This window comes from Scyliorhinus canicula, chromosome 15 (genome assembly GCF_902713615.1).
Source record: "Scyliorhinus canicula chromosome 15, sScyCan1.1, whole genome shotgun sequence".
Classification (NCBI taxonomy): Eukaryota; Metazoa; Chordata; class Chondrichthyes; order Carcharhiniformes; family Scyliorhinidae; genus Scyliorhinus; species Scyliorhinus canicula.
In genome coordinates this window covers 42,657,638-42,671,175 of record NC_052160.1, presented here as the reverse complement: position 1 = coordinate 42,671,175, position 13,538 = coordinate 42,657,638, and the positions used below count along the sequence as shown (strand labels likewise).

Here is a 13,538-nt window from a genome sequence, read left to right as displayed (position 1 = left end):
AAAATGTAATGCCTGCTCACAAGGTGGCACGGTGGCACAGTGGTTAGCACTGCTGCTTCACAGCGCCATGGTTCAATTCCGGCCTTGGGTGATTGCGTGTTGAGTTTGCACGTTCTCCCAGTGTCTGTGTGGGTTCCTCCGGCTTCCTCCCACGGTCCAAAAATGTGCAGGCTCGGTGAATTGTTCAGGATAAATTGCTTCTTAGTGACCAGAAGGTTAGGTAGGATTACTGGGTTACAGGAATAGGGTGGGGGCTGAGCCCAGGTAGGGTGCTCTTTCACAGAGGACCGGTGCAGACCCGATGGGCCGAAAGACCACCTTCTGTACTGTATTGTTTCTATGATTCTATGAGGTGGGGTTATGGGAACAGGGCGGAGAGCGGGCCTAGTAGGGTATTCTTTCAGAGGGTCTTGTAGACTCACTGGGCCGAAGAGCCTCCTTCTACACTGTAGGGATTCTTAACAATAATCTTTATTAGTGTTACAAGTAGGCTTACATTAACGCTGCAATTAAGTTACTGTGAAAATCCGCTAATCGCCACCTTCCGGCACCTGGTCGGGTACACTGACAGAGAATTCAGAATGTCCAATTCACCGAACAAGCACGTCTTTCGGGATGTGTGAGAGGAAACTGAAGCACCCGGAGGAAACCCACGCAGACACTGGGAGAATGTGCAGACAGTGACCCAAGTCGGGAATCGAACCCAGGTCCCTGGCGCAGTGAAGCAACAGTGCTAACCAGTGTGCCTATACAAGAATGTATTTCCTGTTACCAATTATTTCCATTATAAACATTGGGTCCATCTTTATAATGGAAACTACCTTTGTATATCTTCCCATTGGTGGTGGCAGTCAATTTTGCATCACAACACCTCAGTCTGCATTGCAGAGACCTCGGATTCTGAAACCAATTTTACTTTTTTTGCTTTGTGTAACATTTGCTATTCAGCTATAAATCATATCTATGTAAACGTATGATATAAAAAGACAGAAAATAAAAAGGACATCAAAATGGGATCCACACTCTTCCACACTCATTCTATTAGCCAATCTAGACAGTAAGCTCAGATTGCTCAGCTATGAAGAGAACAATCCAGCAAAATACTGTTCTCACTTGATGTCCACTCATGTACTTTTAGCAGGCTACTGCTGCCTATGGGTCATCAAGGAGTACATTCTTTTGGGCAGCAAGGTGGCTAGTACTGCAGCCTCATAGCTGAGGTCCCAGGTTCGATCCCGGCCCCAGGTCACTGTCCGTGTAGAGTTTGCACATTCCCCCCGTGCTGTTTATGTGGGTTCTGCCCCCACAACCCAATGATGTGCAGGCTAGGGGGATTGGCCACGCTAAATAGCCTCTTAATTGGAAAAAATGAATTGGGTAGTCTAAATTTTTTTTTTTAAAGAAGTACATTCTTTCAAGAGCAAAGGAGGGAAAATTGTGCAGGTGACAGGTCACGATTAGCGGTGCTTATTTCTTGATGGAAGGTTATGGCAGTCATCATTCTCTGTGATAGAACAAGGAGCAATAACAAACGGAGGTTCCATCCTGTTCGTGGGAACAGTTCATTTTTGAAAATCTGAAGACGGACTCAGAAGCATATTGATTATAGTCTCTCTCAAGTTCAGGGGTGCAAAGGCCAATTGTAGCCCTCAAACTAATATAAAAGATCAAAATCTTTCATTTATGAATCAGCTTTTGTACTTGAATTTTATCAAAGATATAGCAACATTGCGAGTATGCAAGTGACCTAAAAGACCAATTTTTTTGGAACTTACATCACAAGTAAAAACAAACATCCATGAAAAGTCATACTGTCTGCCGTCAAAAACCTGATTCAGCTCCTGACTGCATTCCACTCTCACACCTTCAGTAGCCCCACTCACCTGTGAAGAAAATCACAATTAAATATGTAAACAATATAGTCCACAGCTATTTACCACTACTGAAAGGCATATTTAGCCTAGAGTTGATTTTGGAATGCAAAGAGGCCACAATTCACTCCATGTCCATACACAGATCTTTAAAGTGCAGTAGGCAGAACCTCGTTGATCCCTCCATGCAATCCAGTTTTCTGTCCACCACTCATGGCATTTATTTGTTGAGTAGCGCATTATTTTTGTTGTTGGGTTTAAAACAAAATGTCTTCCACAATAATAGTAATGTTTTCCTTCAGTTAGCTTAAATGGCCTTTTGGAAACTGGTGTACTGGAGTTATGGCAATATCTGCAAGGGATTTCTGCACACAATGTATTTAAAATGTGGTAATGTCAGCAAATGTACAATACTGTACACATTGGGTGAAGGAAATAATTCCTTGACATCTGGTACTATACTGAAGTATACATAAATTATATCTGATCAGTGAATGGACTGTACCAACTGGGTATTTTGAGTGCTCACTGAGACAAAGAAATGGACAAGTAGGAGAAAGTGTGGTGGAAATATTAGAAACACAAATGAAAATCGTGGGTTGCTAAATGTACAAGGAAAACAATTTCTTTCTAAAAAAAAAAATTAAACAAGTTGATTCTAAAACAAACTGTCAAAGCTTAAATATTTATCATCCATCTTTTATTTCTTCCCCTTGATCTTCCTCTCACCTTATTTTAAGGCCAATAAAATATATCTGCTTCTTTTCATTTTTGCAAGATCACTGAGCTTCTGGAGACCTTCATTTGGTGGCAATCATGGCATATGGAAACAGTTCCTTGTAGTTCAGGTAAATTTCATCATAGCACTACTCAGTGAAAATATTCTAAACAAAACATTTTTCCCACTGATTACAAAGGGAAATATCAAATCCAAACCTTGGAGCAGTGAAGTTTGTTTATTCAGCTACTCCTATTCATTTTCACAGAATTGTAATGAGCCACTAAAGCTTATCATTCATAAGATAATTGCAGTTAAGAAGGCGGTCATTTGGTCCCTTGGAATTCATTTATCTAGAGAAATCCTAACTTTCAAAATTGTTTCCTAAATCACCCCACTGTTATTGACTCTCATCAATTATTGTCTGTGTCTCTCAAATCTCTTCCCTAGTGTCACTTCTGTGTTATTCAATTAAGATATGTTATAGAATTTAGAACAAACATTCCTCTTTTCACCATTGCAGTTCAGTGAGATGCAGTGATGAAAGGCCCAGGTTTATGTTCAGATCATTTTCAAAACGTTACCAGATATGTACAAATTTGTGTAAATCAAATCACCATTATGAATGTAGAGCAGTTCTGGAGCTTAAGCAAACTTTCCAACCCAGAAGATCCCACCAATGGTTTTAAAGTTTATGAAGACATAAAATCCAGTCCTGTGGATGTATGCGAAGAAATTTAATTACAATTATAAAATATAAATGTGACAAGCAAGGTGACCATCTAGTCCATCAAACCCCACCTATTGCAATCACGCCAGAACTATCATGACCGGTCTCCATGCTCACGAACAGATGGGAAAAAGCAACATAGGATTCAGTCCTTAAACTGCTAATCATACAGTTATATAGAAACCAACCCCAATCTTGAATAAGAACAAAAGTGCAGTAAACAAAATCTGGCACGTGTACAGTGAAGGCTAATTGAGACAAGAGAATTGTTTCAAGTGGCCTGATACCTGACCGGCAAGGAAAATTTAAGCACATATTAGCAAAGCCCAGGTTTTGTAGCGAGACAACAAACTAAAGTCTGCATTAAGGGACTGCTAAATGCACTCATCTTAGAAGCACAAAGCACTGGTAATGTACCTGCTGCTCACCATGCTGAGGCCTGCTATCCATAAGGACACCAACTTACAGAATTATACAGAGGTGTGTGGGGGAATCCCAGCTCGTAGTGGTGAGTCTCTTTCTCTTCTCCCAATTCCCAATGACCCAAGATGCCTGAACAATCATCAACAGTATTCTGGGAAATTGTGGATCTGCCTTGTCCCACTTTGAGATGAGAGTCTTTCACATAGAACCAACTCTGTTCCAATCTTCTTGAATGTGAGGCCATTTGAACGTTACAGAGCCTATATACCAGGATACTGTCTCAGCCTCCCTTACACACCCATTGAAATGGGGGAGACAATTGTATCTGCAGACGGATTCATTTCTGAAAATTGCATGCAACCTGATAAATCTAATATGCAAGGAAGTGTGCAACAGGAAATGATACAAGGTTACACCAAAGGTACTAAACAAACAAAGGCATTTTATCTTACCACTCTGTCTGGACTTGGACTATTAATCCATTTCTCGATCAATCTTTCACTATAATTAGCACCTTGCTGATGCTGCTCCCTTTGCTGCTGATATTGAAGTCGTCTGTAAGCATGTCGTTCTCTCCATTCCAGCAGCTCAGTGTCAGAATGAGCAAACACACAGAAATCCTCAAAATGGCATGCTGCACATTCCAAATATCTGTGCCAGAGTGGAATATTGAATACAGCCACATTAAGTCCAGTTCAATAAATGGACATTCTCTCAGCTATGCCAGCAATATTATTCTCTGTATTCTCTGAAGTGTCAAGGCATATTTCTACATTAAAGGCACCGTATAAATGTGTTTTGCTTTGTACATTAGCACGCTATTCTTCAGTGACACCAATTTAGCTGTAACATCTACTTGTTCCTGAAAACCTGCTTGTAGCATAACAGCAAACTAACCAAATTGATTTTTAAATCCAAAAAGTTTTATAACAATACGTACAATGCCATTTATGCCAAGGAATAGAACTGAGTATTCATATTCCATAGTTCACCACGCTAGACTGAAGCATGAAGAACTAGAGACAAAAAAGACCGGAAACCATATCTAGAGAGGGAGAATAGGATGTAGGCAAGGTGTAGAATGCTTTTACCCATTCTTCATTAAGTTTGTGAAATTGCTCTAAGTTCAAAGAAACATGTGTGCTACATTATGGGATCAAGGTGAAATAAAGTTAACAGCACAGTGCAATATGAACAGAACAACTTACATTTAAGGTAAAGTCGCCATAGTCCCAGATGACCATAGGCTGCTTTCCCCTTTCAGGGGAGAACTGACTGGTGGTGATTTAACCTGAGCAGCACCACACCTCAGGCGAGGGACAAGTTAGAGAAGACGGGCCTTCAGGAGTAACCTCAGCCTGTACAGGAATTGAACCCGCGCTGCTGGCCTCGCTCAGCATCACAAACCAGCCAAGTGAGCTAAACCCGTCCCGGTTACATTTATATATCCTTTAATATGCTAAAAATGTCCAAAGGCAATTCACAGGAGTGTCAAACAAAACTTGACACCAACCCACATCAGGGGATACAAGGGCAGATGTCCAAAAGCTTGGTCAAAGAGGTAGATTTTAAGGAGCATTTTAAAGGAAGCAAGGCAGAGAGATGGAGAATTTTAAGATGGGAATTCCCGAGCTTATGGCCTCGATAATGGAAGGCACAGCCATCGAAATTGGGGATTTTCAGGAGATCAGAATTACAGGAGGGCAGACATCATAGAGGATCGTCGAGCTGGAAGAGATTGCAGAGGGACAGGCGGCGCCGGGAGGTTAGGTGGTAAGTGAGGCCATGGTGGGAAACAAGGATGGAAATTTTAAACAGTAGCCAATGTAGGTGAACAAGCACAATGTGTGTGGGTGAACAAGACTTGGTATGGTTTAGTATACCAGCAACAGATTTTGTCCAGTTCATTGGAATGGTCAACTCCAGCAGAACAAAGGCATGAATGAAGGTTTAGCAGATGAGATGAAGAAAGGGGTGAGTCAGGTGATATAATGGAAGTGGAAATAGGCCATCCCACCAAACTGGATAAGAGAGGAGAGGTGTTAGCGATGAATGGTGTTACCAACCGTGTCAAAGTCTGCAGGTAAATAGAGGAAAGTTTACCTTTGACACAATCACATAGGATGTAATTTGTGATATTGTGTAATGAACAACATATCATTTTAAGCTGAATTTATGTATATATTTGTGTGTTAAGGTAAAACTTGTTTCAATTTCATTTAGGTTTTGTTTCTGAACATTGGTCTTGCCTGGGAGTCTGGATAGACTTGTGACGAAATGATTTCAGGTGTTTTGGGTTCGTTTGAATACATTTTTAAGAAGGTCTTACAACCCCTGAAGTTAAAGAGGGATTTTAAGCTCTCGGAGAAGAAAAGCAATAAAATGGCAAGGGAAAGAAGTCCCTGTGATGTTCATTGGTTGTTCAAATTATTATTAAGGTTGTAGTTTTGTTACAAAGAATATGCAGACTTTGTACTAAATCAATGCTGATTTATTTACACTGCATTACAAATTGTGAATTCTTAAGTATGCCGAAAAAACTAAGCATGAAGATGAAATAATTACAATACACAGAGCGACTGAAAAAGACGACTGTATCCAACCCTCTCTACTAACTCACTCCCCAAGATCACATGGGCCACTACTACTACATCTAGTGCCGTAATTACACACTATTCTACATGATCATTCATATATACAAAGATTAAATACTAGATATCATTACATTCCCCTTTCTTTGCAAATTTTGAAGTTTACGTTACATTCAAAATGTAAATTTGCAATTACATTCACTTAGATAATGATCACGTTTCAATACACATGCAAAATGTTCAAAGATTGAGTCAGTCAGGCTTCTTCCTAATTCATTGCGATTTTCTCAGTGCTCTAGTTGGACTTGATAAAGATTGCTGCGAAATCGGTGTCGCAGCCTGAACATCTTCATTGAGATTTTTTGCCGTCTCTTCATGTGTATCCCTATTCGTATTCGTTGTTTCTGTTGCTTTATGACGAATGTCTTCCTCATTCACAATTGGTTGATATCAAAAAGGTTCAGTTGCTTTGACTTGGAGTAAGGCTCTTCTATTTCTTCTTAGAATAGTACCTTACTCTGTCAGGACTATATAAGATTGTGGACTTGCTTATCTAATGGCTTCAGCAGTCCTTGACCATCCAGTTGGTGCATTAACTTTTATCATATCTTCTGACTCCAATTTAGATCGTTCTTCACTTGACCTATCATAGTATTTCTTTTGCATTTTCTTCTGGTGTTGCATCTTGTTGCGTATGGTTGCATTTGTTGCATTGTCTTTCTCAGGTGCCTTTGGAAGTGTGGTTCTTAAGGATATATTCATCAACAGTTGCGTTGCTGATGTTCCATGACGAAGTGGTTTAGCTCTATATGCCAATAGTGCTAAAAATGGATCTGAACGAGATCCCGTCACTTTCCTTAGTAGACCCTTCACAATCTGGACACCTTTTTTGGCCTCCCTTTTGATTGCAGGTGGTGCGGACTAGAGGTTGTGTGCTGAAAATCGTAGGCTCTCGCAAACTCCAATCAATGATAGTTATCGAACCACAGACCATTATCCGTCATCAAGGTTTCAGGAATTTTGTGATGGGCAATCATTTCCTTTGATTTCTTTATCACGCTGCTGCACTCGGATTTGAAAGTTTGATTACCTCTGGATAGTTGTAATAGTAATCTGTCACTAGCAAATACTCTTCGCTGTGGAAATAGAACAAGTCAATTCCTACTTTCTTCCAAGGCTGATTTATTTGTCTTCTTGGCGTCATTGGCTGTTCCTGTTGTTGGCCCTGGATTTGCTGACATATTGCCACTTTTCAAAAGTTTCTTGCATGTCCTGGTTGATCCCAGGCCAGTACACCGATTCCCTAGCTCTCCTCTTGCACTTTTCAATGCCTAAATGGCCCTCATGAATCTTCTCAAAGATCATGGTTTGCGATACTTTCGGCTTACTGTTCTGTTGGTTCGGAGAATGAACCCAGTAGCATGGCTAAGCTCATCTCTTACGTTCCAGTAGCTAGAACACAATCCTCTAGGTCATCCTTCACTTAGGTGCCAGATCACCTTCTGTAGGGTTGCACCCTTCTGTGTCTCTGAATGTATCAATTTTCACTTCTCATCCAAAACTGGTAATGTTTCCGTGATCAAGCCAACGTGCTCCTGTATGACTTCCATGATGTCTGATTGCTCTTCATTCTCTGTTACTCTGGATAAAGCATTGGCAACGACTTTTCCAGGTAAATACATCAAGTTGAAGTCGTACCGCTTAAGACACATCATCATCCTCTGGATCTGAGGTGACATCTCATTAAGGTTTTTTTTTAAATTATTGCGACCAAAGGTCTGTGGTCTGTTTCCACCTTGAAAGTTGATAGTCTACATACATAATTATGGAACTTATCCAGACAGTTACTAACCCAAGTCACTCCTTCTCGCTCTGGGAGTAACGTGTCTCCTTTGCAGTCATCATCCGTGATGCATAAGCTATGAGTCTCCATGTTGCATCTTCGTTCAGTTGCAGCAACACTGCTCCCAGGCCATTCTTATTCATATCAGTTGCTATTTTTGTCTGCCTCACTGGGTGAAAATATGACAGTACGGGTGTTGTCGTCAAAACCTTTTTTAAATCTTCCCACTCTTTGGTATGGTTCTCATCCCGTTCAAATGGAATAGTCTTCTTTATTAAATTTCTTCGGTTTGTCATCTTGGATGCCAAGTTACTTATACACTTTCCTATGAAGTTCACCATGCCTGATAGCCATAAGACTCCTCTCTTATCTCTGGGTTGAGGCAAGTTCACAACGGCTTTAACTTTCTCAGGATCCGTCTGAACTCCCTTCGCTGAAAGTCTGTCTCCCAGGAACGTTATCTCTTTAACTGCTATCTAGCGTTTTTCTTTGTTCAGCTATAATCCAAACTGCTTTGTCCTATTCATTACCTTCCATAGCCTTTCATTGTGTTCTTCCGTTGTAGATGCCGATATGCCAATGTCATCTACGTAGGTTCTCGACAATGTGCTCCATCGCCCTGCGGAACATTTCGGACGCTGATATTATGCCAAATTGCATTCGTAGGAAACAATATCGACCAAATGGAGTATTAAATCTCGTCTCGTGCTTTCTTGGTCTAGTTTTAATTGCCTGAATTCTCGCGATGCATCTAGTTTGCTGAAAATTGTAGCATTCACCTTCTCATTGGTGATCTCCTTTCTTTTCGGTTACGGGTAATGCTCCTGTTTAATGTTCATATTTAAATCTTTGGGATCCATCTGGATGCGCAATTTTCCATTCTTCTTCTTGACACACACCATCGAGCTAACCCATTCTGTTGGTTCCTCGTCTTGTTCAATCGCTCCCAATCTCTGCATCCTCTCCAGCTCAAGTTTTAGTCGTTCTCTGAATTATGATGGAACCCATCTTGGCAGGTGAATCACAGGACTCGCATTTTCCTTTTATCATTGTTTATACTCGAATGGCAATACACCTATTCCAGTAAATACTTATGGGAACTTGACGGTCATGGCTTCCAATGTCAAGCACTGGTCGTCTTTCAGGCACTCAGCAGTGTATACTCTTTGAATGAACTGTAATTTCTCGCACTCTTCGGCACCTAATAAAGATGTTTTATTTGCTTGTACAATTGCAAACTTGATGAAAAATCTTTGTTGTTTGCAATCTGCAGTTTGCAGGTTTCTGTTATATGTCCTTTAAAATATAGTTACTGTCTTCTATTACTGGTTTAACTAAGTTTTTTAAACATCGTCTTGATTTATTAGATTCGTTCTCATGCCAGTATCCAGTTTCATATCAATTAGAGTTGATTATGATCAGAATTGTCCAATCATCTGTATTTTTGACTATTGAGATTTCTTTTAAAGTTTTCTCTACTTTCAATTCTTCATTGGCGTGGACTACACCCACAAAAAAATGTGTTGTCTAGTCTTATAGCTGGTTTTCAGTTAATCTACCTGTCGCTGATGTTTTTTTATCTTCTGCATTTTATGGATTTTATTAACCTTTGTCGCTTGTTGCATCTTACTGGATATACATACTTGCGCAAAACATTGTTCTTTTTGCCACATATTTTTCCATATGCAGGACATTTTCATAGAGTGCGAGTCTTTCCACACCTCCTACATGAAATGGTGGCTTCTACATTTTTTATTTAAAGATGGCCGCTCGGACCACATTTTTCCTTGAACTGCGTCACAGCATTAATGTCACCGCTGGACGCGGACGTTTGCGCACCATTTTCATGGAGACGAATCTTCGTTATTTTCAATGCTACTTTGCTTGCTTTGTATATTTTAATTGCATCAGCAAGCTTTAATTCGGAGTCTCTTAACAGACGCTCACCAAGTTCAGCGCTCTGGAGGCCATACACGATCTGGTCTCTGACTAAGGAATCATGCACTTCGCTCTGTGAAGTTGCAGGTCTGCGCTTTTAACTTCAGATCTGTAACAAAGCTCTCTATTGTTTCACCCGTTTCCTGCACACGCATTCGGAAAATATACCTTTCAAAAGTCTCGTTAGTCTGAGGGTTACAATGACGATCAATTTGCTCGATTGCCTTCTTATAGCTCTTTTTGTCCTCTTCCGTGTCAAATTGCCTGCAGACCCACTACTATTAAAAGTGCAATTTTTCTCTCGTCCGATACATCTTGTAAGCCAAGAGCCTGTGAACTGTTGGTTAATAACATGCCAGTTCGCATCTACGTTACCCAATGCGCGCAGGTATTGTGGAGTTTTCAAGCCTTCCATCTTTTATATACCATCTTTGCAGTTGGTCTTTGGATTTTTCGATTTTCGCACAAGGTTTTCTTTCTTCGCTATTTTCTGTTGAATTTCTAGATCTAAATACTCCTTTCTTTCTGACATCCACATCCTGGTACCATGTGATTTTCTTTTTATATATATATAAAATATTTTTCTTCTCCTTTTTCACAGCCAACAATCCCCTCATCCCACCCACCCTCAAATAGCTCCCAACATTTCAAATACAAAACACCAATGAAAAAGAATCATCATTCATTTATACATTTCAAACCCACCCCAACCCCCCACTAATGTTCGATGTCATCCAATTCATGAAAATGCATGATGAACAAGGCCCGTGAGTTGTAGAACCCTTCCATCCTCCCCCTCAAGTCGAACATTACTTTCTTGAGCGTCAATAAATCCAACAAGTCTCCAGCCACGCTGAGGCACAGGGCGGAGCAGCCAACCTCCACCCCAACAGAATCCGTCTTTGGGCAATCAGCGAGGTGAAGGCTAAGACAACTGCCTCCAACTTCCAACCCGCTTCCAACGCCGGCCGATCCAACATCCTGAATAAGGCTTCCAGGGGGCCTGATTCGAGTCTCACGTGCACCACCTTTGAGATTACCCTAACGACCAATACCCCTCCAGCTTTGGGCAGGACCAAAACATATGAGCGTAATTTGCGAGCCATTCCCCCCCCCCCCCATAGCGTTCACATACATCCACCAGCCCCTCACAAAGTTGGCTCATCCTCACCCTCGAGGTGTGCCCTGTCCACCACCTTCATTTGTATCAGCCCTAACCTTGCACATGAGGTTGACGCATTCACCCTCCGTAGCACCTCACACCACAACCCCTCCTCCATACCCTCTCCCAACTCTTTCTCCCACTTTGCCTTAATCCAAACCAGCGATATCTTATTTTCTCCCAGGATAACCCCATGAATCACAGACACCACCCCTTTCTACAATCCTCCTGCCGTCAATATCTCTTCCAACATTATGGGGGCCATGCAATCGGAAAGCTCCGTACCTCCTTCCTGCCAAAATTTCAGACCTGCATATACTTAAACATCTCCCCCTGCTCAACCCACATCCACCCCCCAGCTCCTCCAACTTCGCAAGCCTCCCATAAACAAATCCTTTAATACCCGAACTCCCCTCTCCTCCCAATCTTCAAAAATTCCCATCCCACCTCCCTGGTAAAATCCCTCAAATTGGCATTTCCCTTCATCCCGCCCACAACCCAAAGTGCCGGCGCACCTGCCTCCAGATCTTTAGCGTTGCCACTACCACCGGACTCAGAGTATTTCCCTGGAGCCATCGGGAGCGGGGCTGTTGCCAACGCCCTCAACCACGACCTCATGCATAGACTCTCCTCCATTCTAACCCACTGGGAATCCCTCCCCCGTCTAACCCAGCCCCGCACCTTCTCAGCATTCGCCGCCCAGTAATAATACAATAAATTTGGGAGACCCAACCCTCCTCTCTGCAACAGCACCTTCTTAATCCTAGCCACTTTACCACCACCCCCAAATAAACAAGGTAATCATTTTTTCTACTTCCATAAAAAACAGGTTTGATAAAAAAGGTCACAGGCACTGAAAAATGAACTAAAACTGTGGCAAAACATTCATCTTAATTGCCTGCACCTGACCTGCCAGCGATAGAGGAAGACAATCCCATCTTGCCAAATCCGCTTTCACCCTCCCCACCAAACTAGTGATGTTATATCTACGGAGCTCCCCCCAATCTCGTGCACTCCCAGGTACCTAAAGTGGGTTACCGCCCTACAAAATGGTGACTCCCCAACCCCTGCTCCCACCCCTGGCCGGGACACTACAAAATATTCGCTTTTGGCAAAATTTAGATTACCACGTGATGATCTTTGGTTGTTTAAATTATTATTAAGGTTGGAGTGTTGCCGCAAAGAACATGCAGACTTTGTACTAAATCAAAGGTAATTTATTTACACTACACTATAATTGTGAAATTTTAAGTATGCCCAAAAAGCTAAGTATTAGATTAAATAATTACAATACACAGCTACAGGCGGCATGGTGACACAGTGGTTACCACTGCTGCCTACGATGCTGAAGTCCCGGGTACGATCCAGACCACGGGTCACTGTCTGTGTGGACACGTTCTCCGTGTCTGCGTGGGTTTCACACCCACAACCCAAAAATGTGCAGGTTAGGTGAATTGGCCATGCTAAATTGTCCCTTAATTGGAAAAAGATTACTCTAAATTTTTATTTTTTTTTAAATACACAGCTACTGAAAAAAACGACCGTCTCCAACCCTCTCTACTAACTCACTCCCCACGATCACGTGGACCACCGTGTGAGATGTGTTCTTACTGCATCTTGTGGCTGGATGCTGTAATTACACACTATTCTACATGATCATTTATATATATAAAGATGATACTAGATATCATTATAGTCCCTAGTAGGAATAATCTATAGGTCCCCAAAAGTAGTTCCACAGTATGACATAGTATAAACCAGAAAATACTGGGAGCTTGTAAGAAAGGAACGTCAAAGATCATGCATGATTTTAATATGCATATCGATTAGATTAATCAAATTGGCACGGGTATCCTCGAGGGAGAGTTCATAGCGTGCATTAGAGGGTATTTCTTGGAACAATATGTTGTCGAACAACCCACGGAACAGGCTGTTTTGGATTTAGTCTGATATAATGAATGGGATTTATTACTGATTTTGTAGTAAAGGATTCTCTGTGGAAGAGTGATCATTGCATGCTTGAGGTTTGAGGCCAATAAACTAGAGTCCCACACTAGTGTACTGGTGTTAAACCAAGGAAATTACACAGGCAAGAGGATAGATTTGGCCTCATGGTCTGGGCAGAAAGGCTGAAAGGTATAACAGTTGTTGACCAGTGGTAGACATTTAAGGAGATATTCAATTCATCCTACTAAAATATATGGCAGAGTGAAGAAAGATTCGAAGGGGGGAAAATGCAACCATGGCTAAGCAAGGAGATTA

At 41.5% G+C, this 13,538-nt stretch overlaps 1 protein-coding gene across 11 annotated transcripts in view; it reads right to left on the bottom strand.

The window, feature by feature from the left end:
* The window catches only part of LOC119978927 (probable helicase with zinc finger domain), a 607,351-nt gene that overhangs the window by 521,056 nt on the left and 72,757 nt on the right, over positions 1–13,538 (bottom strand). For all 11 annotated transcript variants that reach the window (XM_038820871.1, XM_038820872.1, XM_038820862.1 and 8 more), the window contains 2 exons: positions 4,195–4,393; positions 1,776–1,883 (listed from right to left, as the gene is read on the bottom strand). In XM_038820871.1, coding sequence (XP_038676799.1) covers positions 1,776–1,883; positions 4,195–4,393 — 307 coding nt within the window. The remainder of the gene's footprint in view (positions 1–1,775; positions 1,884–4,194; positions 4,394–13,538) is intronic.